General features: G+C 36.9%; 7 protein-coding genes and 1 pseudogene across 9 annotated transcripts; 5 read left to right on the top strand and 3 right to left on the bottom strand.

Annotated features, from left to right (window-relative positions):
• Window positions 1-95: 95 nt before the first annotated feature.
• LOC108226169 (LOB domain-containing protein 36) lies at window positions 96-947 on the bottom strand. Its single transcript, XM_017401110.2, has one exon. It carries the CDS (start codon window positions 926-928, stop codon window positions 398-400), a length of 531 nt encoding a protein of 176 aa, XP_017256599.1. The 5' UTR covers window positions 929-947; the 3' UTR covers window positions 96-397.
• An 871-nt stretch (window positions 948-1818) lies between these two features.
• On the top strand, window positions 1819-8077 carry LOC108224303 (protein TIC 22-like, chloroplastic). The gene is made up of 7 exons (XM_017398853.2): window positions 1819-2372; window positions 2476-2550; window positions 6497-6553; window positions 7269-7328; window positions 7416-7496; window positions 7572-7607; window positions 7763-8077. Exons 1-7 carry the CDS (start codon window positions 1926-1928, stop codon window positions 7838-7840), a joined length of 834 nt encoding a protein of 277 aa, XP_017254342.1. The 5' UTR covers window positions 1819-1925; the 3' UTR covers window positions 7841-8077.
• On the bottom strand, window positions 3196-4721 carry LOC108224302 (uncharacterized). The gene is made up of 3 exons (XM_064079464.1): window positions 4708-4721; window positions 3935-4616; window positions 3196-3770 (listed from the first exon to the last, which is right to left on the bottom strand). Exons 1-3 carry the CDS (start codon window positions 4719-4721, stop codon window positions 3306-3308), a joined length of 1161 nt encoding a protein of 386 aa, XP_063935534.1. The 3' UTR covers window positions 3196-3305.
• Window positions 8078-9998: 1921 nt separating the features above from the next.
• On the top strand, window positions 9999-13528 carry LOC108192988 (uncharacterized). 3 transcript variants are annotated; one of them, XR_010284684.1, is made up of 5 exons: window positions 9999-10441; window positions 11215-11344; window positions 11763-12105; window positions 13150-13263; window positions 13347-13528. XR_010284684.1 is itself a non-coding variant. In XM_064079973.1 (3 exons), exons 1-3 carry the CDS (start codon window positions 10109-10111, stop codon window positions 11972-11974), a joined length of 675 nt encoding a protein of 224 aa, XP_063936043.1. In that variant the 5' UTR covers window positions 9999-10108; the 3' UTR covers window positions 11975-12307. The 3 variants fall into 3 exon arrangements, 1 of the variants encoding a protein (XP_063936043.1); XR_010284683.1 differs by having other exon boundaries at window positions 10000-10441; window positions 11763-12027; XM_064079973.1 differs by lacking the exons at window positions 13150-13263; window positions 13347-13528 and having other exon boundaries at window positions 11763-12307.
• Window positions 13529-13566: 38 nt separating this feature from the next.
• LOC108192987 (red chlorophyll catabolite reductase, chloroplastic) lies at window positions 13567-15806 on the bottom strand. The gene is made up of 2 exons (XM_017359542.2): window positions 15348-15806; window positions 13567-14288 (listed from the first exon to the last, which is right to left on the bottom strand). Exons 1-2 carry the CDS (start codon window positions 15696-15698, stop codon window positions 13683-13685), a joined length of 957 nt encoding a protein of 318 aa, XP_017215031.1. The 5' UTR covers window positions 15699-15806; the 3' UTR covers window positions 13567-13682.
• A 564-nt stretch (window positions 15807-16370) lies between these two features.
• On the top strand, window positions 16371-17373 carry LOC108226168 (UDP-glycosyltransferase 83A1-like; annotated as a pseudogene).
• Window positions 17374-18578: 1205 nt separating this feature from the next.
• LOC108226906 (UDP-glycosyltransferase 83A1-like) lies at window positions 18579-20362 on the top strand. Its single transcript, XM_017401900.2, has 2 exons — window positions 18579-19168; window positions 19380-20362. The coding sequence occupies exons 1-2, from the start codon at window positions 18676-18678 to the stop codon at window positions 20258-20260; spliced, it is 1374 nt and encodes a 457-aa protein (XP_017257389.1). The 5' UTR covers window positions 18579-18675; the 3' UTR covers window positions 20261-20362.
• A 2259-nt stretch (window positions 20363-22621) lies between these two features.
• On the top strand, window positions 22622-24496 carry LOC108226167 (UDP-glycosyltransferase 83A1-like). The gene is made up of 2 exons (XM_017401108.2): window positions 22622-23164; window positions 23484-24496. The coding sequence occupies exons 1-2, from the start codon at window positions 22684-22686 to the stop codon at window positions 24365-24367; spliced, it is 1365 nt and encodes a 454-aa protein (XP_017256597.1). The 5' UTR covers window positions 22622-22683; the 3' UTR covers window positions 24368-24496.
• The last annotated feature ends 329 nt before the right edge of the window (window positions 24497-24825 follow it).

The following is a 24825-nucleotide window of genomic DNA, read 5'->3' as shown; positions in this document are numbered from 1 at the left end:
GGTTGACACTATATATGGTACACGAAATTAAACTGAAGCAACAAAACTACTACCAAACATAATCAAAGAATAGTAAGTTGAGCGCAATTGGATAGCCCAAGTGATAAGGGTTTATCCTCTCTCGTCCCAAAATTCTGGGTTGCTCACCCCAAAATTATCTTAGAATATCCATAATATGGTAACGACATAAAACTATCTATCAAACGTTTTTAACATGGATCAATGAACCGCCCTACCCATCTTAGTGTTGTTCTTGGACATAATATAAGCCTCTTCTGACTGCTGTTCTAGGATTTGATGATGATATGGATCCTCATATGATTCCAATGCCAAAAACATTGTCAAAACACCTGCTATAGATTGATCAAACCCACTAGCAGTAACCTGCCTACTCGTATTAAACACGTCGTTGTTGCTCCTGTTTGCAAGGCCTTAACATTTCTTGTTGTTCCCACTCTGCCACAGCTAATTGCTGAGCCTCCATCAGGTGCTGTTTCTGCGGATGATCATGCATTACTAGTGGCATTGCCCCGTGGTCTTGATTCAAGCACAAGCCTAACATAGGCAACATATTGTAGGGTAACACTGCAGAAGTTCTGTAATTGGCTAGTTCTTTCTTGGCATTAATCAGGTCACCCTGAACTTGTTTGAGTTGGTCTTGTAAAATTGAGATGAGGCCTACACAGCCATAAACCGGGTCTCTGAGCCTAGCGTCTGCCTCGTAAGCTAAGGAATTGACTGCATCTTCGCGTTGCACAGGCCTTAGATCATTGAGGAGTTTCGCGACATTGCTGGCTCCAAACACTTTATGAACGTTTGCAAATTTCTGAGGCTGGTCAGGTGGGAAATACGGGGCAAATACACAGTCTTGTGAGCATTTTCTTCGAAGGAATTTGCAGGCAGCACAGCGAGAGTTTGATGAAGACATTATGCTCCTCCTCGTTACTTCTCTCTCAAGACCGCAAAAAAACATGAATATATAATCAATTGTTTGTTAAGACTAAACGGTACGTAGATTTATGACTGAAAATTTTGAAATCTGTAAGATTACTAAACATTCCTTTATTTAGTAATGAAAATCATTTGAAGATTTCTACTAGTACCTATGCAAATCTTTGTACAAAAAAATTATTTTCAATTTTTTATTCATCATTGATTTAAGGGAAATTACCAAATATATATAGTTTTTTAACATGTTAATTGCAAAATTACTATCTTCTTGATATAGTTGTAATTTTACGTTTTTTTTTTAAAAAAAGCTAAAAGATTTGCATATATACGTTCCTAATAACAGCAACATCTCGTCTCTCCCTCAACCACAACATCAGTCTCTCTCCCTGCTTCCCGCGCTAATAATCTCTCTTTCCCCCTCCTCGGCATCTATCTCTTTCCCTCTCTCGCTTCCCCCTCTCTTTATTTCTCTCCCCCAGATCTGTGCTCCCTAATTGTCTCATTTCTCTCCTCATTCTCTCTTTCATCAAAATTTCGGCCAGAGAAATGAATTATTGATTAGATTTAAAATTTTGAAAAAAATCAAAAACAGAATTAGGTTCGATTAAGGGTATCATATATGTGTATGTATATAATTGTATATATATGATTGTACGTGTTATTGCGTTGTTGGTTGATTAAGAGTATTGAATTATTGATTGTTAGTTGTCCGTGATCATTAATTTTGATTTTTTCGGATTATTTTTGTGATACTAGCACAAGCCTTGCAAGGGTACCCATTTTGCTTGCACTTAATTATGCAAATGTAACATTTATTCTAAGAAATGAAATCTTAATCTTAAAACGCCAGTCCGTGACAATGACAAGAAACCAGTTCTTAAAATGTGTGCATACACACTAGAAAAACAAATCAAAAATCTAAAGCAGTGTATAATAAGCAGCAAAACCCACATTCTCGTCCCCAAATCGAAAACATGAATTTCCTAAAACCCCAAAACCTCGAACAAGCATTCACAGATATCCAATCCCGCTTCACCTCCGCCCTCTCAACCCTTCAAACCCAAGCCAAACAAGCCCTTGAATCAACCTTCCCACCCAACATCAAGCTACCATCACTTCCCCAAGCCCCAAATCCTACATGGGCTCGAATTTCCACCACCCCCACTTTACCCTCACCCTCATCCTCCTCTTCTTCTTCCTTATCTATACAAGAAATTGAAGAAAGATTAGCCGGGGTCCCAGTCTACGCTCTCAGCAACCCTTCTGATGAATTCGTGTTGGTTTCGAGTGGGACTTCTGGGAAGTCTCTCGGGTTGTTTTGTTTTCGAGAGGAGGATGTTCATACCCTTTTGGAGCAGATGAAGACTATGGACCCGGGGATGCGACAGGGCTCCAAAGTGGTTCCTGTTGCGCTTAATAAAGTAGTGTTGCTTTGAATTGTATAGTGAATGTTGTTTGTGTTTGTTTTGTTGGTTTCGGATTGTGTGGTTAAATGATGGTTTTGATTTTTATTTGTTGTTGCAGGTTTTTCAGCTTAAAGTTGATGGGGTCGGGTTTAGGTTGATACCGGACTCTACCCAGATAACTAATGCAATTAATGTGAGTTATTTGATGATGCTATTTTTGCTTTAATTCTAAAAACCGTGATTAGGTTCAACAGGTAACATGTTAAATTTTAAAAGTCTCGGCAGTATTTATTGACAACCTCGAAATTAAAAATGTGGAGAACATTGAGTATTCCTGAACTAAAATCATACATGTTTCCACTTTCACCCCAACTTTTAGGCCCTTGTATACTTCTATCGGAGGCCCAAAATTGTCTGCTCTAGTTATATTGCTGGATTTAGGCAGTATCTTAAAATACATGACTAAATTACTAGAAGGCGATATCACTTATATTGAGCTAGCATTTTCCAGTTCGGCAAGGGACAGCAGTGGTGACGTTGCATATCTTTATTGCCTTGGGCTAAGTATGCTTATGTTCCTCAGACTAATTATTTCTAATCAGCTTAGTTATATGTTCTATATTGGCAAATCCGCCAGTACTGGCCATAGGATTCGAGCTGCAGCCATCATTCTAAAACAGAGTAAAGCCTGTTATATGCTTTCATTGGCTATGTAATAAACATGCTTATTAAGTCGACAAGTCGAGCCTCGGCGCCCGGACACCTTGGAATCGACTTGTCGACAAGTCGTGATATACATAAATAAATAAATATATATATAGTAAAGATTATATAATATAGATAAAAACACATCATTCAATATTTCAAATAGGAAAGAGACAATAAGTTCAAATACCAAAAGTTAAGCATCCCTAAGCAAATAAAAACATAATATATGAGTGAAATAAACTAATCAAGCATGAAATCTTCATCTCCCTCTTGAGTATTCTTCAAGGATGGATCGGGAGGAACACCATAGTCATCTTCCACTTCCATATCATCAATAGGAGTATGGTCTTCATCTTCCCCCCATCCATCATCATCATCATCATCATCATGTAGTGTCGAACTAGTGCCACGTCGATTGTAGGTAAGCAAATCACTAGTTGAACCACCTTTAGCTTTTCTTGGTAAAGTGCGTCCCTCAAGTCCTTGTGAGGCACCCGAAGCTATATCCACCGCACTCCAAAACCTATCATCAATATCATTCATCCAATCATTAGTCCACTCCAAGTCTTCAAATATTAGTGGATTATATTTTTCTCCAAGTTCACGCATCTTTTTGAATCGGGAATCAATCTTCCGGTTGTATTGAACATACACCAAATCATTTAAACGTTGATGTTCCAACCTATTCCTCTTCTTTGTATGTATCTAAATTAATTAGATAGCAAGTATTAGTACTTTAGTAGTTGTGAATTGATAACAATAACAATAACAATAACAATAATAATAATAATAATAATAATAATAATAATAATAATAATAATAATAATAATAATAATAATAATAATAATAATAAAAGTGTAGCCACATACGAATTCAAATGTACTCCAATTCCGTTCACAACCGGAAGATGAACAACATAAACCAACAATACGCTTTGCAAATGATTGAAGCTCAATTGCACGACCTCCATAAGCATCCCACCAATCAACTAATATAAAAATAAAAATAATACTAATAAGTAATAAGAATATAAAAATAGCTAATACGGAAGTAAGACTAACACAAGTGAGCTTACTAGGACTTTTTTCCTTTCGGTGCTCAATTGCCATCTCTCTAGCGAATCCTCCTCTTGTATTTTTGTAGTCATCCGCGGAGTTACTTATAAGGTTCCTTGTAGTCCGATCCTTAACCATCTTCTCAAGTACATCATTAAAGTCTTCTCTTATCCGGGAGGCACATGAAGGATTCCTTTCAACTATGTCAAAGTACTTCCCGGGATTAAGAAACAAGGCCGCCCCATACAAAGGTTTCCCCATTTGTGTATTCCAACGGTCATCAATAATTTTCAATACTTTGTTTCGAAGTTGCGTTTTTGGACCAACAAATGCCTTTGTAAATTGGACTCTTGCATAATCCATAGCAGCTGCAACCTCTGCGAGAGCAGGCCTTTCATCACCATCTGCAATTCGCAAAACTTGAAGAAGTGGCTGTGATGCATTCAAGCAATCCTCTAAACCTTCCCAAAAGACAGTCGCTGCTCGACTTAACCTGCTGCACCGACTCGGCGACTAGTCGGTGACTAGTCGTCGACTCAATAAGCATGGTAATAAAAGTTAAAAATTGGTAATTAGGTTCCACTTACAGCATCAATCCCATGGCCACCGATGGCAGATTTGCATGAATGCTAAATAAAACAGAGAGAAACCTAATATGCTGTCATTGATGTTGTAAAAAAATTAATCGGTTGGTTATTGGATTCCAATTAGGCAATTAAAACCTCACTATATCAGGAGTATTGAGTAATTCTAGACACTTGCAGATGTTCATATGTGTTTGCCATTTTAGGCATTTTGGATTTTTGTCTTCCATCCCAAATGGGATTTATAATTCCTTAATAATCTACTATAAAATAATTTATCTAAAATCTGGTACAAATAAAAGTGTGTACCCTCTCCATACTTCAGAAGTTTACCCCGTGATATGCTTTTAGGCAATATGGTGGGTTTCACTTCTCATGTATTTTTACCTCTTGATGCTACCAGCTACTCTAACGGTATACTATGTTTTCTGTACCTCTTGATGCTACTCCCAGTTAGACCTAGCAGAATATGGATTTGGTTTGGTTTTGGATGAATAATATGGTTTTGATTTGGTTTAGGAACCAAAATTATATTTCAACTATATTTAATCAAATATAAGATATAATTTGGTTTGGTTCTATATAGTTGTGTATATAAATATGGATTATCCATATTTGTGTTAATTTTTTTAATGGTGATTTCATATGTTAATTTATCGATTTATTTAACATTATTTTATATTTAACTTGTTAGGATTATGTATTGATATTAGCTTGACGACTCCGCCCTTTCTACAAGAAGTAAAAGAATAGTTGCTTGTATATTTATTAGTCATTATAAATAGAACAAGTTATTAATAATGACTATCTAATTTCTTGATAATATATTAGAATTATTATTTATATTATTTACTAATATAGTATTATTTACGTGCGACTTTTGACCTTGAATTTTATATAAAAAAATATTAGAAAACCCATACTAATTTATAAAAAATTTTGTCATGAACTAAAACCAAAAATCTAGTTCGGATTGGTTCGGTTTCATGAATTTAGATCCAGATTTCCAGCTCTACTTTCAGTCTCCAACTGTATACTGTCCTCTGATTTCCATAGCAATAACATGAGAAATCCTACACTTGCTGATGAGGTGACATAATATAAATAACAAGGTTATGATGTCTCCTATTGTACGGATGATTTTCATTGTTTTTTGTCATGTTAGAATGTTTAGGAGAACCATTCCAAGCCATTGGGGTTGCATTTCATTAACAAAAAAACCTTCATAACAACTGGTAACTCGGTTTTACTGTATTAACCTTCATTGCTTTGTCACAGCTTGCGGGTGCATCCCCATGTGTTCGTCCGTGTGAAATTTCCTGGCTTCTGTTGTACTTGAATAGCTTTTTAACTTTCCCGTTCAATGTGTCACTAAAGAGGGGCACCAATGGTTATGCTTCTGTCTGCTAGACTGGATACTACTCTGAGGTCTAAGACTAGATTTAGCTGCTGCTCTTATGGACTCTGTTATTGGCTAATATGAAATGACGATGATTGATATATTTACTGCAATAACATTGCCAGCATTACAACATTAATCACCACACTTTTGCACAATAGTAAAATCCGTGGACAAAATAATACAATACATTATCTGTATGGTTTAGTATGTGGCCTAGCATAGTCTACCATGAGATTAATGAAATATAATTTGCAATTCCCGTATATTTTTGGAGAGTGGATACAGTTACTACTATTGAGTAGACAAACAAGTGGTTTTAGGTTGACTTAAAGCCTTAAAGTATTTGCCCGATACATGTTAAATTAACGGTGATTCTGGTCTTGCTCATAGGAAAGAGAAAAAGCTGGTGTCTCTGATGGGAGCTTCTCCGGAGTTCCAGTTTTCCAGGTTTTGTTTCTTAACTTATATTGTCAGTTTACCATGGTGTATTGTTAAAACAAATAAAGATACGTTTTTGATATATAATGTAAAATAATATAGATTTATATAATTTGTAAGAAAAACTTAATTGTCATATAAAGCAGCCAAATTCATCATTACATAGATTCAATGTCTAGAATAATTTAAAGTCAAAAAGTAATAAATACATGCGTAGTTAATCCACTATTTTTCTTCGTTTATCAAGAATATATATTGGAGAAGGCGAAAAAAGTATATAGGAGAAGAAAAATAGAATCTAAGAAGACCCGTTTCTATTAAGACGACCCAGTCAACATGATAAAAAGTAATACAATGTGCTTATACTTTATAGACATAATCAGCTTATGTCTATTTGTTTAGTTGTGAAACACAATGTGTTTTGTTTTTTAGAGCTGCAGACACTGTGACCCAGTGGTTATATAAAGAAACTGACAAGGTGTTTCCAATTATAAAGAATAGATTCGACATGTTTTATTTGTTGATACTCAGTGACTGTTATAATTAAATAGTCTGCACTAGAGTCTCCTTAGAAATCTCATACCTTCGAAACCACAACTCAAGGTTAATAGTTTCCAGGACCATAATGAATTGTGTTTATATTACTTTTTCAGAGAGTGTTCATGCTTCTTGACTTTATTTTGGTTATCCAATGTCACCTAATTGCACATTTTATGTATCGCAGTCCAGGAGCTTAATATTGAAGAGCCAAAAAACGAGATATCGTCCTGTTTTCTTCAGAAAGGTGTGTTTGATATAACAATTCAGGTGCCTATATCTGTGGTTAAGCGTGCTTACTTTCACTTATAATGGACTATTATGGATTACTTAGGAGGATTTGGAAAACTCTTTGCTTAAAGCTTCTCGCGATCAGAGAAAAATGAATCCTGCTTTGAAGGAGGGAGATATACAGGTACATATTTTGATATTTTTCTGTTAGTCTGGTTAAATATTCATTAGAAGTATCAACTTTTGTTCGTTCTGGCAGGTGGCTGTTTTTGAGGATATTCTTATGGGAATGAAGGTCAGAGTTTATATTTCCTGTTATTTTCAATACGATGATGGATGAACTAGTTGTCTTATAGCATAGTAGTCTTTCATCCATTTTTGTACCTTTTCTTCACACTGTTCTCTCTCAATACTGAACATGTGAACTCATTAGCAAAATCTATTGTGCAGGATAATTCCAGTTCAGAGTGGGACGACGTGGTATTCATCCCTCCTGGTTTTGATGTCACATCGGATTCATCCCAGTGAAGGGTTTCAGAGGGATTTTGTCAATAATGTCTATTAGGAACCCTCACAGTCGTGTTATAGTCTCTCCAAGTCTTGATCATATACTGTTAGCTAGAAGTTTGGATTGTATCACATTGTCCTCAGAGTCTGTTCACAACTCTTCATATCCTTAGAGAGGATGTCAACTGTTAATGGTGTACCTAAACAGGATGTTAACAAGTCTTTAATTTACGTTCCTAAACAGGCTCTCTATTACTAGTTGTATTTATGTTCGCTCTCAGGTTGGGCAGTAAGGGTCGGAGAAGGGCAATCACTCATTCTTAAAACTTGCGTTCTTAAGACCAAAGAGTCGTCGGAAAATGGGGAGCTCTCCGTTCCCGGTTCTCCTGTAGTTGGATCCTCCGGAACCACAAGAATCCTTAGTTAGAATGGAATTCCAACTCAGCACCTTTTGAGTGAGATTTTGAGAAGGGTTGCTATTTGGAGAGCACAATACGATGAAAGTTGTAAGCTGTGTTCAGGGAGAGTTATTGTCTGTCGTTGGCCTCTATGGTAGAATCAGTCGGGAGACCTGAGAGGTAGTTGTTTACCTTGCGGCTCTCCTAGGTTTCCTCATCTGGGATCTCTGGGGAAAAGGATCAAGTTGGCCTTGCGTAGGGATGGGCGCGGGGACACTTCGGGGTCGGGGAGTGCTATCCCCGCCCCTGATCCCCGAATTCAATACCCATCCCCGACCCCGACCCGAACCCTGAATGGAGATTATTTTCCTCCTCGATCCCCGCCCCGAACGGGGAACGGGGATCCTTGCGGGGATTCGGGGAAATTAATTTTCTAATACAAAATTAATAATTTTATAATATATAATATATATTTTAATAAAAAAATAAACTACTAACTCATAATATACTAATAAAATGATATTATCTCATATTTTCAACATCAGCTCATATATTAAAATTGATTTATAATATAAATAAAAGACAATTTTGGAATAGTAAAATATATTATATTATATTATAATTATAATTGACCATTAAAAATAGAGAATATTATTTAATTTTAATAATATTATAAAATATATCTATTTTTAATAATTTATTTAGTATTATATATTATTATTTTCATATATATACAATCGGGGTCGGGGATCGGGACGAGAAGACACGAATCCCCGACCCCGCCCCGATCCCCAAATTTTTTATAAAACCCTCCCCGTTCCCCGCCCCGTCCCCGAAAATTTCCCCGAATCCCCGACCCGAACAGGGTGGGGATCGAATCGGGTCGAGCGGGGCGGGGGAAATGTGAACAGTCTCGTGATTTCACAGGCACAAATTCACTATCATCCATAAGCTTGAAATTTTTCAACTCAAAGACATTTATTTTAATTATTTATTTAAAAATTGTTTACTAATGAGCAGATTCATGATTATTCAACTCAAACACATTTGTTTTTATTTATTTGAAAGTTACTCACTGGCATGTATTCAAATATGTTGTTTTAAATTTGTAGAAATTATACATGTAATAGTTTTTTCTGAATTAGTTCTTTTAAGATTTTTAATTTTTGTTAACTACTATGAAATTTTTATTCTTAATAAACATAAGATAATTATAAAATAATTTACTTATAAAAAATTCAATTCGATACTAAAAGAAAATTGTTCTCTCCTGATCTTACGCTCTGCTCCCGAGTTATAAATAGTTTCGCTGCAATACAAAATTGGAGCTGATACACAGTAGGGGTGGCAATATTGGACCCGACCCAACAACCCGACACGAATTTGACCCGTAAAATATGAATTCGGGTTGGAGTTTTTCGGGTTCGGGTCGAATTCGGGTTAACCCAAAATCAACCCAGAAAAAACAGGTCATTTTCGGGTTGAATTCGGGTTACCCGAAATTGACACGAAATTACCCGAAAATTAATATATAATATATTTATATATATTTATATTATATATATTATTTTTACAATATTTAATAGTTAAATTTAATAAAAATTATTTAATTTAATAAAATATTAATTTATTTGAATTAAAATAATATTTATTTATTATTAAAAAAATATATTTATTAATAAATATTAATTTTCGGGTCGGGTTCGGGTTACCCGCGGGTAGTGCGGGTCGAGTTCGGGTTGGGTAAAATTTTTGGCCCGCGACTGTCAACCCGACTCGAACCCGACCCGAAACCCGAAATTGCCAGCCCTAATACACAGTCATCACCCAAACAAACCCCGGTTTTGTCGGAAAATACACACAGATACACATAGTATTTTACAATATAATCATGTCCAAGTGGTGGAAGATTGGGCTTCGAAGAGCTATACAAACGTCACCACTGTACCACTCAATTGAAGCCATTCCGCGAGAACTTACCGGCAAAAATATAGCTGCGAAAGAGAGAGCCCAAGGTCGAATACCCGGCGTCGTTTTGGCCCAAGACGACGTCGCAAACACACTTTCCAGGAGACATATTATTACTGCGCACAAGGATCAGATTCAGTCTCTTATCAACCTTGTGCCACTGCCTTTCTTTTGCTCTACTGTTTTTAGTCTCCGGATTCTTGCCGGGTCGGGTTCTTCTAAACTACTTGAATCCGGAAATGTACTTCCTATTAAGGTACTTGAGCTCTATACCAATCTGCCTGTGTTGCTGTGACTTTTTAAACTACTATACTTCTGAACATTAGTTTTCAAATTTTCTTTTTTCTGAATAAAAATATTAGTATTACTATAATTATATGTTTACATATGATTGTTCTGGTTGTTGTGCCAGCTTGATGACTTGTGATAACAATTGCGCAACATTTTTTATGAGTTGATGACAGGGACAGTTTATAAAGCCGGTCACATCCTAGTGGCTGCGATTTAAAATTCTGCGCCTCCATCGGCACAAAAATATTGCTGGAAGGAGTTTTTGCTTCCGATAAAAAATGTTATTTAAAAAAAAAAAAAATAGTGGAAGGAGATTTGCCTTGCTGGAATTACAGAATTTTTAATCCCATCCAAAGGCTGGGATTTAGCTGGCTGTATATACAGTCCCTGGCCGGACTGGACCCTTCTTTTTATATGTTAGTTCTGTGCATACTTCTAAAATTGTGCATGACAATTGTTCTCGCGAGAAAACTGGTCGTAAATATGTATATTTTTAGTTGTGTTGAATGCAAACAATAAATAATATGAAAAATAGCAACTCACAGCAACTAATCATATATTGATAGGCCAATAGTTTAAGTGATTTGTACAATTTGTATTATGATGACCGGTGATTTGTAATTTTGTAACCGAATAAATGGTGACTCGTATTGTTTATATCTCTGTTATTAGAGTTTTAGGCAGAAATGGCTATAGTAAAATATGAGTGCATGACCTTGGTTGTTTTTTTTTTTTTAGGTTCACAGGCATCCGGTTACAGGAAAGATTTTTAATTTAGTATTTGTCTGGGCAGATGAAGGCTCCAAATTAAAGGTTGATGTGCCTATTGTCTTTAAAGGGGAAGATGATTGTCCCGGTATCAGAAAAGGTTGGATTTCGGCTTCTCTGTTTTTCTTTAGTTTGTTGCTTCTACTTCCTGTGAACTGTGAACAGCTTTTTAACAATGAAATGTTATGTTTATTAGTGACTGATGTTCTTACTGGTATATTTGTGCTATTGGAACATAACAGTTCTATGACAATTTACTAAAAACCACTAGGTTCAGAATTTATATTTAAAATTCACTCCATTCACTCATTTATAGTTTCTCTTTTTATATAAAAATTCCACTTTATTTTTTAAGTACCGTTGTACAGTTGAATGCTTATATATATGTTACAAGTACTTGTGTGGATTGATGCAATGTCTTAAATTAAGAAATGAATAGTGCCCTCTGATTGTTGATGGAGAACTGGCTTTTTCATGGATTTTTCTGGACTAAGTGATATGATTTTGTGTGAAAGCAGGAGGTTTTATATATAAGATACGAGATAATCTGAAATATCTCTGTCCGTCTGAGCAAATTCCTTCGAAAGTTGTCGTGGATGTAAGCACACTTGATATTGGAGATGGAATATCTATGCATGATGTTCAGGTTCATCCGTCACTAAAGCTGTTAAGTAAAAATGAGGCTCTGCCTGTGTGCAGAATTATGGCAACACCAATTAGAATGTTCTGAACTTCAACGTAGTGGCATTATTTCCTATTGCAAGGAGACTCCAAGTTTGCAAGGTACAAAATTATACCGGGTCACTTTTTTAGGAATGAAGTCCACTTACTCGTGTATCAGGAATTTGAAACTTTAATGAGGTCAGCACATTTGAGATGATTCTCAGCCTCCCTTCTCTGTAATCTGATATCTTTTTTCTTATGTGCGCGATCATGCTCATTGTCTCTAATAGTCTACTCGGCTACTTGTAATTGTATGTCAGAACTTTTAACTAGATCAGAGGTAGGGTTCCAACACTATTTGGAGAATTTCGTACCAGTCTAATGCATTGGTTGTCCTGCACATTATCTTGCTCGTTTGATGTTTTTGTAGAACCTCATAGCATCTTACCATAAAAGCATAGTTTGGTAACACAACTAATTGTCTACTTCCCATAAAATCTTGGATAACTGCTGTCGATAAAATTTACAATGTGTCCCATAGGCCAACGGTTTTCACAAAATTTAAGCTAAAAATAACCTTTTTTTTTTGAAACGAAGCTAAAAATAACCTTAATCTTCAAGTTTAAAATTTTATTAAAAATAAATGTTAAAAACTTTCCCAATTCGGTTACGTGTATATTGGGTTTCTTTATTTGTGCATATGATTTTCAGTTTATGTTGTTAGATTTGTATGAAAGATAAAAGGAATCAAACATCTTTAGTGTGGGTATAAATACACAGAGATGTTTTAATTCTTTTGAAGTGGTTTAACTATATATATGGACCTTTCAGATTTGCTTGATATGGTCAATCATAAGGTAAAGAAACAAAGAATCATTAGCTACTAAAGTCTGGGTAAAGTAGAAAAGGTTTGCTCATTGTGGGGATTGTGGAATGTCTTTTCAAAGTCTGAGTGCAATCTGGTCATGTTATGAATATTAGTATTCAAATTCTGTTCATATTCGTGTTTATGAATGTGTCGGTTTGAGTGTTTTTAAATTTATACAAATTTGACAAAATGAATGTACATCGTTGAAAATAGCAAACACAAAAGGATATACAGGATATAAGGAATATAGTTTTTATGAAGGAATCATTTTAGATCGTACTCGAGTTACTAGAAGAGTTTTTGTTATATTTTCAATTTTATGTTTGCATATCTTGTTATTTTCAGATTTTTACTTTTGATTATTGTGTACATAGGTAGAGGGAGAGATCAAAGGGATGGAATCACCCACACTCCAGTCCATAGACAACAACAGCAGCAACAAAGTGAATCCTCCGGAGGATACTAAGAAAGAAAAAGTCATGAATGTGGTAAGCTGACTAGCAGTCATATTTGCTTTAAAGTACATATTTGTTTGTTGTTCCTTCATTCATTCTTCAGTTTATGGTTGCAGCTGTTCTTGCTTCTACGATTGCTGGTCCAGCTGCTTTGATTACTGGTGCTTTTAAATTCTTCTGCATTTCGAGATTACTAAGCTTTAAGCTGTGTAGTTAAAAATCCTTCTCTCTTCAAAATAAAAATTAGTGATATGCATCTGTCTCTTTCTATGTGTTACCAGCTTTTTCTTTGTCACAATTCAGTTTGAATGGTATATTTATTTTTTTTGTCAGGAGTTTGAATGGTATATTTAATTTGACCTATTCTGTCAAAATTTAATTATATATTTGTACAAGTTCATAACAGTGATTGCTCAGTCTGCATGTATTACACAGCCTTGTGTATATAACTATTAATACACTTCCTTTAAGGATTCTAAAACCCTAGCTGCTGCTACTTCTCCAAACAACCGAGGTAAGTTTGATCCCAGATCAATCTCAATAGTCTTGCTTTTAGTTATTTTGTCCCTTTTAGCCAAAGCGATCATCTCCTCCTGTTCCACTTCTCTTTTTCCGCAAGCACAGAGTTCCAACCAAATCTGTAATACTTCCTTGGCAATGGGACTCACATGATCACGAACTATCTCCTCCAACTGCTCTGCCTCGTCAGTCCCAGTTTCTATGCGTACCATAATAGCAGTAGGAGAAACAACAGAACGGATGTACAAAGAGGATGTGAAGTAAGGTTTTACCTCCACAAGTTTTTCAAGATGTTTCCTTTTGTCGTCCAGTAGTGTGTCTTCGTAGAAGGTCTTAAGGTATTCATCATGCAAGACAAGGTCTTTGCGTGGAGGCAAATCAAGAATGAGAATCATAGATGTTGGGCTGCTCTGGATAAGCTCAACCAGGAAGTTTGGTGCATCTGTTGATGAGTTGAGATATCCTGAAAAGCTTGTTATGTTTAACGCTCCTCCAGTCGGCAGTCCACAATGTAGCCAACTCCCTAGTATAAAATCTATCTGAGAAACAATGAAATATTTTAGTCTAGGAAGCCTGAGTGCGGGTGTGTGAAGAAACACTGTGTCCTAGATGTTAGTACAATGAAATATGCATAAGATCAAATCCTGACTCTTACAGTCTTACTCATAAATTTAAGAATTAGATAACTGTCGCCACCCTTATAACCAAGAACAAATCGCCTGTTCCCAGTTTGGGAATGTATAGCAATATCATTGCTAATTAGTTATCACTGTGGAAAAAGTATGATTACAGTTCACTTTCTGCTGAGTTCATCACATATTTTAATGCTCTGATTCCCTTCTTCAGATAGTTCAACATTGTTCTCTACTTCACCGAACACTACAATGAAACCCTGAAGTTCGCTAGGAAAAACACGACTTCTAATTGACTTGAAAAAACGTCAATTACCTCCTTTATCACCCTTAATCCGGTGAAACAAACAATAATACTTTCTTCTGTAAATATGCAAAGAAAGGAGCCAGAGTGAAGACTTCTTTTTGTCCATTCGACCAAATGTTTTAGAGTGTAATCTTTTGATTCATGCCCATTTTGCCATACGTTCGTTTTAGAGTTTGTTTTGTGCTCATCTTGCCCTCTACAATCTACATTCTGTCTTGACTGCTAGAGTAACCCCTGGTAATCGCAATTAAGTCTCCAATCAACATACAGACTCGACAACTACAGGGATTAATTTTATGATAATACCTTAAAACAGACATGGGCAGTGTCTCTTGATAAGCATAAATGCACAATCGATGATAAACAAGATTAAGGGGCCGTTTGGGTGAGCTAAAAATAAGTATTTCTTGCTTAAAGTAGAGAAGTAAAATATAAGTTAGAAGCAAGTTAAGACTTATAACTGATTTAAGTGTTTGGGAGAGAAGCAGAAGTCATGAAACAAAAGCCAGTATTCTCAGCTTTTATTAAGTACTTCTTGACTTACGGTACGAAATAAGTGCTTATAAACCCAGGAGCCGGAGCCGGCTTTTAAGCCATAACCAAACACGACCTAAGACAGTAATATGATAAAGTAGATAGACACAGGTGAGTGCTAGTACCTGGGAGGAAGGTACGGCAGATCTAACAAGAAGAGCAGATTGTGCGGTGCCACTCTCATTCTCAAAGTACTCTACATCCTGCGGGAGTGTACAGGGAAGTAAGGAAGAGGATAGGTGGGCCTCCACTTTAGAGACAATATCCACCATTAGATTCCTGTGTGGGGCCGACACGTACGGGAACTCCATCAGTTTGCTCCGAGGATGATGATGGTTCATGAGACCGGGTGATGTAGAGGAGGAATTGCAAGATGTGGTATGAGATAATGAATAAGAAGAAGAAAGAGGGAGAGAGAAGGAGCGGGAGGGAGAGGAGTGAAAAGAAAGATTAGAAAAGATGAGCGCCATTACCATACGATCATTCAATTTACACAAATGAATCAGCTCTCGCTAGTTTCGATTCTACACGCATTTACAAGCTACTCAGCTACGGTTTTCGTCACTTTCACCCATTTTTAAAACTTCTATTCTGCTTTTATTTTCTTTTTATTTGATAATTCAGTATAAACATCAGTTTTCACACTCCTCGACTAATCCGCAGAATTGCTAATACACTCATGTCCATCGACATGATAGTTAACTTACTTTTATATCTCTTACTAAGTCACGCTTTCAACCAATTGGTTGGTTTTTAATCTAAAACTGCACCGGCGACAATAGATTGGGATAATTGGCACCCCTGTATTTTTAAGTTTAAATAATTATATTAATTAAATGCCAGTCATTGAAGTATTTTTTTTTAAAACACTAAAGATAATGTACATAAGAGAATATAAAAAATATTATATTTAATTATGTGACACTGTTGAAAAATACTGACCGATGAGGAGGCTCTAACATGAGAGATAAATTAGTCATCAAATAGACATATTTGGTTTTATCTCCAAAACATTGAATTTCACATTCATTCAAAAATGAAAGTTTCATACATGTAATCATTTTATTACATTGAAAAAAACATAATAAACACAATCTTTCCGTCCACATAATCCTGGAGCATATTAGCTAGGAATTGTAGATATATAAAACCCTGATCATCGAAAAACTTACAATGCAGGAATCCTTAAAAAGAATGAAATCATTCAACTATCACCAACAATGCCTGCAATGAGTACTTCGACATTTGTATGGACCTGCTTCACAGACTTGGCAACGCGGAAAATTGTATTTGATTTTTTTGCTGATGTAAACGAGTCCCAGTATGCAATTCAGCTCGTGAGCTTGAGCCTGCAGCATTTACATTATTTCCAGATACGTTGCCGACCTGTCGTGGCTCGATCAACAGCCTGCTGGCTCGGTCATCTATGTTGCATTTGGCAGCTTCACAGTTTTTGATCAGACACGGTTCCGAGAATTGGCTCTAGGTCTTGAACTCGCTAACAAGCCCTTCCTGTGGGTTGTCCGTCCAGATATGCCGGATGGTACAGATGAAGCTTATCCAGAAGGATTTGAAGATCGCATAGGGTGTCGTGGAAGAATGGTAGGGTGGTCACCTCAAGAGAAAGTTCTACGACATCCGTCTGTGGCTTGCTTTATAAGCCATTGTGGATGGAATTCGACAACAGAAGGTGTGAGCCATGGAGTCCCTTTCCTGTGCTGGCCTTATTTTGCGGATCAGTTGCTTAATGAGACGTACATCTGTGATGTTTGGAAGGTTGGTCTGGGGTTCGAGAGAAATGAAAATGGCATCATAACAAAAGGTGAAATCAAGAAAAAGGTGGAAGTGCTGCTTGGTGACAGGAATTATAAAGAAAGAGCTATGCAGCTGAAAGAAAAGCTTGCGAGTAGTGTCCAGGGAGATGGCTGCTCTAACACAAACTTCAGAAATTTTGTCGAATGGATGAAATAAGTACTTAATTTCTGAATATGTTTGCCCTCAAACTTTATCAAGGATAATCAGTTAGCATTGCTAAAGCATTGTCGGAAAATGTAGAAAATAGACTTAAACAAGAGGGATAGACTTGAGCATTGTTGGAAAATGTTGGAGACAGTCACGCCACTGAACTCGGGTTTTTATTTTTCATCTTGTCTCCTCGTTATTTGATTTGTTTCGTTCACTGTTATATTTTATTCAAAAAGCATTTTATCGATCGACTTCCATTATTACTTTGATTAGTAGAAGGTTGAGAACCTGGTGATATTCATACGACTTGATTAACAGAAGATTTAACATGCAAATGACTACGTTATCTTAACTTATAGTATTGAACTCTTAGATACATGACACGAGTCACACAATATAGATTAACAATAACAAATTACCAGGACAACTGATGTTATTTTAGTCTAGGGGTTTGCAAAGAGAGCATGGTTTCAGTTTCAGAGTAACCATATTCTGTAAACACTGATTGATAACAGTTGAGTCATGAAAGCTTTGTCTAAGACCGATAATGATTTGGGAGATGGGATTCACCTAGCTCATCCCGGATGATGGGAAGGGAATTCGGGAAGATAGAAGATATGGGAAAGCTGAGTAAATGCATGTGGAGAGTGAGGCAACCAAAGCAGGAGCCCATACAAAATATAACTGATGATGATAAAGATATTGTCGGTGTTATCGCTGATGGGGTGGCAGCATGGGGCATTGCATGTTGCCAAAAATTGGGAAGTTTTACTGCAGAAACACAATGTTCAAACATTATGTTATCTGTCTGATACCTACAATGCCTGCCATGAATACTGCCTGCTTTCAGATATGATATGAAATTCTGATTTATCTATTGTTTAAACTAAAATTCTTGATAAGCTTACAATTTTTAAGCTTGAAAATCACTTTGAGCACCCTCACGACCAAGAAAGGTTGTCATGGCAGACCACGGTTGAGTTGTTGGCAACTTGGCATATATAGTTGGAGTTGCTTGATCTGAAAACTACAGTAGTGTCTAATGTCTGTTTCTATTTGTGGCAAGAATTATATTGTCTCATATGCTAGATTATAAATATTATCTCTGAAGTACTCTACTGGACCAATTTAAAATAATATCGTAGTTCAATCTCTTCGTTTTTGTCTTTGTTAAGTGACCAACTCTCTCAAAAGTTCAGAGTGCTGGGAAGAGAACTTACGAGGATCATATTATATTCTAATAAGTGACCAATTCTCTTAAAATCGTGTGTTAGGAGGAGCAATTACCGGGATCATATTCTAAGAGTCTTTGCAACTCCATGCTGCAGCCTGCAGCTACCATTCAATAATAACTCTGTCTGCAGCTACCATTCGTTATCTGAACTTCCTTTTTGTGAATGAGCTGACAACACTGTTATATTACACCCAAGCATACGAGACAGGAGAAGAGAGCATTAGCCAAAAAAACCTTCGTCAACTTTTGCAAAGATGAGCAAGGTATCACGTGTTCTGGCCATCCCATTTCCAGCACAAGGTCACGTCATTCCAATGATGGAGCTTGTCCGTAAAATAGCTCAACATGGTATCAGAGTCACGTTTGTGAACACCGACTTCAATCACAAGCGAGTCATGAAGGCCTTGTCGAACAAGGATGATGATTCGGGAGACCTGATACACCTGGTTTCGGTCCCGGATGGGTTGGAACCAGGGGAGGACAGGAATGACATTGGGAAGTTATTCGACGTTCTCCCACTGCGGATGCGCGCAGATTTAGTAGACCTCATAGAAAATATTAACAGCGCAAGGCACGATAGCAAAATCAGCTGTGTTATTGCTGATGGGGCTATGAGCTGGGCAATGGAAGTTGCCGAGAACATGGGAATTAAACGAGCATTCTTCTGGCCTGCATCAACAGCTACTCTTTCGTCTCTCCGCAGTATTCATAAGCTCATTCAAGATGCAGTCTTGGACACTGACGGTGGTAAGACATTGTTAATCTTATATTATTCATATATTTTATATGTGTTACTGAGTTTTACTAGTATAGGAAAGTAATGTAAAGTTAGATAACTAATGTTACAAGATTATCAGCGGAAATATAATACTCCCTCCGTCCCTGAATGTTCGTTGAAGTCAAATTGACCAATTTTTGACTAAATATTCAAAGATAACCGTGATCTCTGATAATACAGGAGTCCTTAAACCGAATGAAATCATTCAGCTGTCACCAACAATGCCTGCAATGAGTACTTCGACATTTGTATGGACTTGCTTCACAGACTTGGCAACGCGGAAAATTATTTTTGATTTTTTTCTTAATGTAAACGAGTCCCTAAAACTGACAAGCTGGATAGTATGCAATTCAGCTCGTGAGCTTGAGCCTGCGGCATTTACATTATTTCCAGATACGTTGCCGATTGGTCCACTATCGGCAAGCAACGAGCTCGGACATCAAGCAGGTCATTTTTGGGCAGAGGACTCTGCCTGCCTGTCATGGCTCGATCAACAGCCTGCTGGCTCGGTCATCTATGTTGCATTTGGCAGCTTCACAGTTTTTGATCAGACACAATTCCGAGAATTGGCTCTAGGTCTTGAACTCACAAACAAGCCGTTCCTGTGGGTTGTCCGTCCTGATATGACTGATTGTACAGATGAGGCTTATCCAGAAGGATTTGAAGATCGCATAGGGTGTCGTGGAAGAATGGTAGGTTGGTCACCTCAAGAGAAAGTTCTACGACATCCGTCTGTGGCTTGCTTTATAAGCCATTGTGGATGGAATTCGACAACAGAAGGTGTGAGTCATGGAGTCCCTTTCCTGTGCTGGCCTTATTTTGCGGATCAGTTGCTTAATGAGACGTACATCTGTGATGTTTGGAAGGTTGGTCTGGGGTTCGAGAAAAATGAAAATGGCATCATCACAAAAGGTGAAATTAAGAAAAAGGTGGAGATGCTTCTTGGTGACAAGGATTATAAGGAAAGAGCTATGGTGCTTAAAGAAAAGCTTGCTAGTAGTGTCCAAGGAGATGGCTGCTCTAACACCAACTTACGAAATTTCATCCAATGGATGAAATAACTATTTCATGTCTGAATATGTTTTCCCTTAGCATGGCTGAAGCATTTCACTTGCTATCAAGTAATTTCCAACCTTTTATCAATACTACCAACTTTTCATCCAATGGATGAAATAACTACTTGCTACTTTCTTTCTATCAATACTTAACATGTCTACTAGTTAGCAGCTGATAATTTCCAAGGAAGTAATAAGTTCTGAAGTGCAGAGACTACTTCCAGAACATTTGGCCATAAATAAATTATCTGATCGTATATATTAATCACTCAAAGTAGATTATCTACAAACTTGCCACAAAAGTTGGCCATTTTCAGTTCCCATGCCCTTTCAAGCCTCTTCTCTAACTTTTCATATAGCAGGAAATCATCTGATATTCAATGATTGAAAAATATTAATACTTGATTCCATGTGATTAATGATCTTGTACTTCACATCTATTTGATGTACAATGATTTGAAGGATTATTATAAGGAGATTCCATGTGATAAATAAGTTCAGGAAGCTAATAGACAGATCTTGCACTTCATCCAGCCAGAAGTATATTTCAAGGTTTTGTATTCTTCCCGAAAGTGGGTCGAGAAGGCATGGAATGACATTGTCTATCGCGTAAATCCATTAGAAAATTGGCAACACATTATGTCAGTATTATCCTTTTACTTCCTTCCAGTTACCAACTATGCCGATCTAAATCCACTAGCTTGAAAGGAAAAAAGGCCCTCAATAACCGGATTAACCAAACTAATGCCCAAAACAACCATTTTTAAAAAGTTGGCCCTGAATAACAAGTAAAGACGTATCTGAAGTAGCGTCTTGAACTTGTACTAACACGCTACTTCGTGTAACGTTTTACAGTTTTTTAAAAGATGTAAACGCTACAAGAAGTAACGTTTTACATTTTTTAGGCTTTTTAGGCCCAAGCCCAAGATGTACAGAGAATATATATGACAGTGCTTCTTCACCTTGCTCTTGAGTTATATGTGATTGGCCAGCTCCTTCAAAATTAATTGGTTGTTTATTATTATATGTGATTTACTAATTTTGTTTCATTTTGCTTTTTTAAAAATAATTTTGATAACCCCCAATAAAATAATAATTAGAACGTAAATTAACAGTCATTAATATTTTAGGGTTCATATTTGGATTTTAAAATAATTAATTTATATTTGAAATTAAATTGACCGATAATTAGGGTTTAGGATTGAGGATTTAGGGCCACTAGTTTTAAAAAATAAATTTACAACCGTTAACATTTAGGGTTTAGGTTTGGGTTGTAGAATGATTAATTCGTACTGTATATTAAATTGGCCGATGGTTAGGGTTTAGGATTGAGGGAGTAGGGCCGGTAGGCCCTACTCCCTCGAGCCTAAACCCTAATTAATGCGAGGCTGAAGGGCCGAAGGCCCTGAAGCCGAGACGCCGGCGGAATAAATAAATTTACAACCGTTAACATTTAGGGTTTAGGTTTGGGTTGCAGAATGATTAATTCGTACTGTATATAAAATTAGCCGACGGTTAGGGTTTAGGATTGAGGGTGTAGGGCCGGTAGGCCCTACTCCCTCGAGCCTAAACCCTAATTAAGCGAGGCTGAAGGGCCGAAGGCCCTGAAGCCGAGACGCCGGCGGAATAAATAAATTTACAATCGTTAATATTTAGGGTTTAGGTTTGTGTTATAGAATAATTAGTTCATACTTTAAATTAAATTGACTGATGGTTAGGGTTTAGGACCAAAAGAGATTTTGGCATTTTAAACTTATAGGTCAGACACTAGTGCGGCTACCATTTGATCTTAAAACTAACATAAACGCAAGTTTAACTAGCGTGTTTAGTTAAATGAATAAAAAAAAAAAAAGCTAGACGCCATTGCGTCTAGCGTCTTGGTTGTATGTCCCCTCTGAACAAAAACCACGGAAACTAAACGCTTTTGAAAGTAGCGTTTCTATTTTATTAATAAAAAACAAAACTTAAGACGCTACACGATGTAGCGTTTTGGTTAAAAAAAACCAAGACGCTACACCATGTGCGTCACTAATGGTTAGTGAGGGCCATTTATTGGATATTTTGATATTTGGGGCATTATCACCTCAAATTTGGTTATTTAGGACCAACCCCCAGAAAAACAATAGATGTGTCGATAAAAATAAGAGTTGAAACACATTGTTTAAGATGTTTATATTAGTTCTAAGACATGGCAAACTTCCATGCAGATGACAGTATGGCCGCTAATTGAAGGACAAAAGTAGACATAGACAGTGAAGGAGAGTACATACATTTGTCGACAAATAAGAATATCACGATAAATCAATGTCTTCATCTTTGGCATCTCAATCAGATCTTACCTATAAATCTACTTCAAAATCTTAGTTAAGGAGTACAAATTACCAAGAAACATAAAAAAAATCTTGGAAAACCTGATTTAACGGGAAAAGATGGGAGAACAGCACATTCTAGCTATCCCTTATCCGGCTCAAGGTCATGTAATTCCCCTAATGGAGCTTTCCTTGCAATTAGTTAAGCAGGGTTTTAAGGTTACATTTGTCAACACTGAGTTCATACACAAGCGCATTTTGAGTGCATTACCAAAGGAAGATAATGTAGAAGAGCTTATAAATATGGTTTCACTCCCGGATGGAATGGAACCTTGGGAAGATAGGAGTGATCTTGGCAAGCTATCACAAGACATTTTCAGAGTCATGCCAGGAGAGCTTGAGGAACTTGTTAAGGATATAAAACGGACAGATGACAGTGAAATTACATGCATTATTGCTGATGAAAATATGGGGTGGGCACTGGCAGTTGCAGAAAGAATGAAGATTAAGAGTGCAGCTTTCTGGCCTGCATCAGCTGCATTATTGGCCTCGATATTTAGCATCCCAAATTTGATTCAAGATGGAGTTCTGGACAGTGATGGTGAGAAGTCATAAATCATAGAATTTCTTTCTAGCTGATAAAATTGTGGTGCTTAGTAACATCAAATAACACATTGAAACTGATACTTAAACAAGTTTGTACAGTTAAAACTCTATCTACAGTAATTTTTCTATTTACAGTTTGTTAACTTGTTAAAAAAGTCTGACAGCAGCTACCAAAAATAAGTAAAGCTGAGGATTAAAACAAATTTAACTGGATTTATGTGGAACAGAGATAGATTTTAGATCTTTATAGGCTACATAAGAATAATCTGGTATAATTTGGTAGTTTAGTAATTCTTTCTGTAACTTCATTGCAGGAACTATTTTAAGACGCGACACGATTACTCTGGCCTCAGCAATGCCTGCCATGAAACCTGAACAATTTTCTTGGACCTCTCTTGGTAACTCTAACACTGAGAGAATCATCTTCAACCTTCTGGAAGAAACTAACAGAACTGTGAAATTAGCAGACAGGGTCATTTGCAACACATCCTATGAGCTAGAGCCTGCTGCATTTGGCTTATTTCCAGAAATCTTGCCAATTGGCCCGCTTCTTGCAGAGCACCGGCTAGGAAAATCAAAAGGCTACTTTTGGCCGGCTGATGCAAGCTGCCTAACATGGCTAGACCAACATCCAGAACAATCAGTTATATACGTAGCATTTGGAAGTTTCACAATTTTTGACCAAAAACAATTAGAAGAACTGGCTCTTGGACTTGAGGTCACCAGAAGGCCATTCTTGTGGGTTGTTCGTCCTGATACTATGGACGAGAAGTCTGAGGTGTTCTTGAAAGCAGTAATGGCTCGAGTAGGCAAGCGTGGGCGAATGGTGGGATGGACTCATCAGCAGGCCGTGTTAAATCATCCTTCCGTAGGCTGTTTCATAAGTCATTGCGGTTGGAATTCCACAATGGAAGGTGTGAGCAATGGCGTGCCATTCCTGTGCTGGCCTTACTTTGCTGATCAGTTTCTTAACCAGACCTACATTTGCGACGTTTGGAAGGTTGGCCTGGGCCTTGATAAAGATGAAACTGGGATCATCACTAGAGGAGAAATCACCAGTAAAGTGGAAAAGTTGTTACATGACAAGGCATTCAAAGAGAGGGCCTTGATCCATCAAAATATTGTTACAAGTGGTTGCCAAGACAACGGTTGCTCTAACACAAATATGACCGACTTCATTAAATGGTTAAAAATGTGACAGAGATGCCTCTTAAGCATTTCGAATGTGGCTCTTTATGTTACAACTTCATTACTTTTCAAGGCTAGTAGCCCTTCATAATTCCTTATTTTCCGGGCAAACCGATGCACGCATTGTTATATTGGATACTTGAGGTAGCAAATGAATGAGATTATGATTTATGCAGTATGTTAACTGTTTTATGTAAACAGAGTAAGGTAGGGTTAGTTCTTTAACTAATCCAAAGGTATTTCATCCCAGTAGTATCAGTTTATTGTGCATTGGCCATTTCATCACTTTTTCTAAAGACATTTAACTATTTAAGTCTCTGACCAGCAGGAATGATATCCTTCTCTACCAGATCCTATAAAAGGTCAATATATATTCCGCAACTCCGACGCCACTTTTAACGAAAACAAGGTTTGCAAGATCGGTCACAGGGTAACACAAAGTGTCGAACTCCAGACTGTCTAGAGAGA

The sequence above is a fragment of the Daucus carota genome, chromosome 6 (assembly GCF_001625215.2).
Source record: "Daucus carota subsp. sativus chromosome 6, DH1 v3.0, whole genome shotgun sequence".
Classification (NCBI taxonomy): Eukaryota; Viridiplantae; Streptophyta; class Magnoliopsida; order Apiales; family Apiaceae; genus Daucus; species Daucus carota.
Note: the sequence above shows the minus strand (reverse complement) of the source record. Positions and strands in the feature narration are given on the sequence as shown.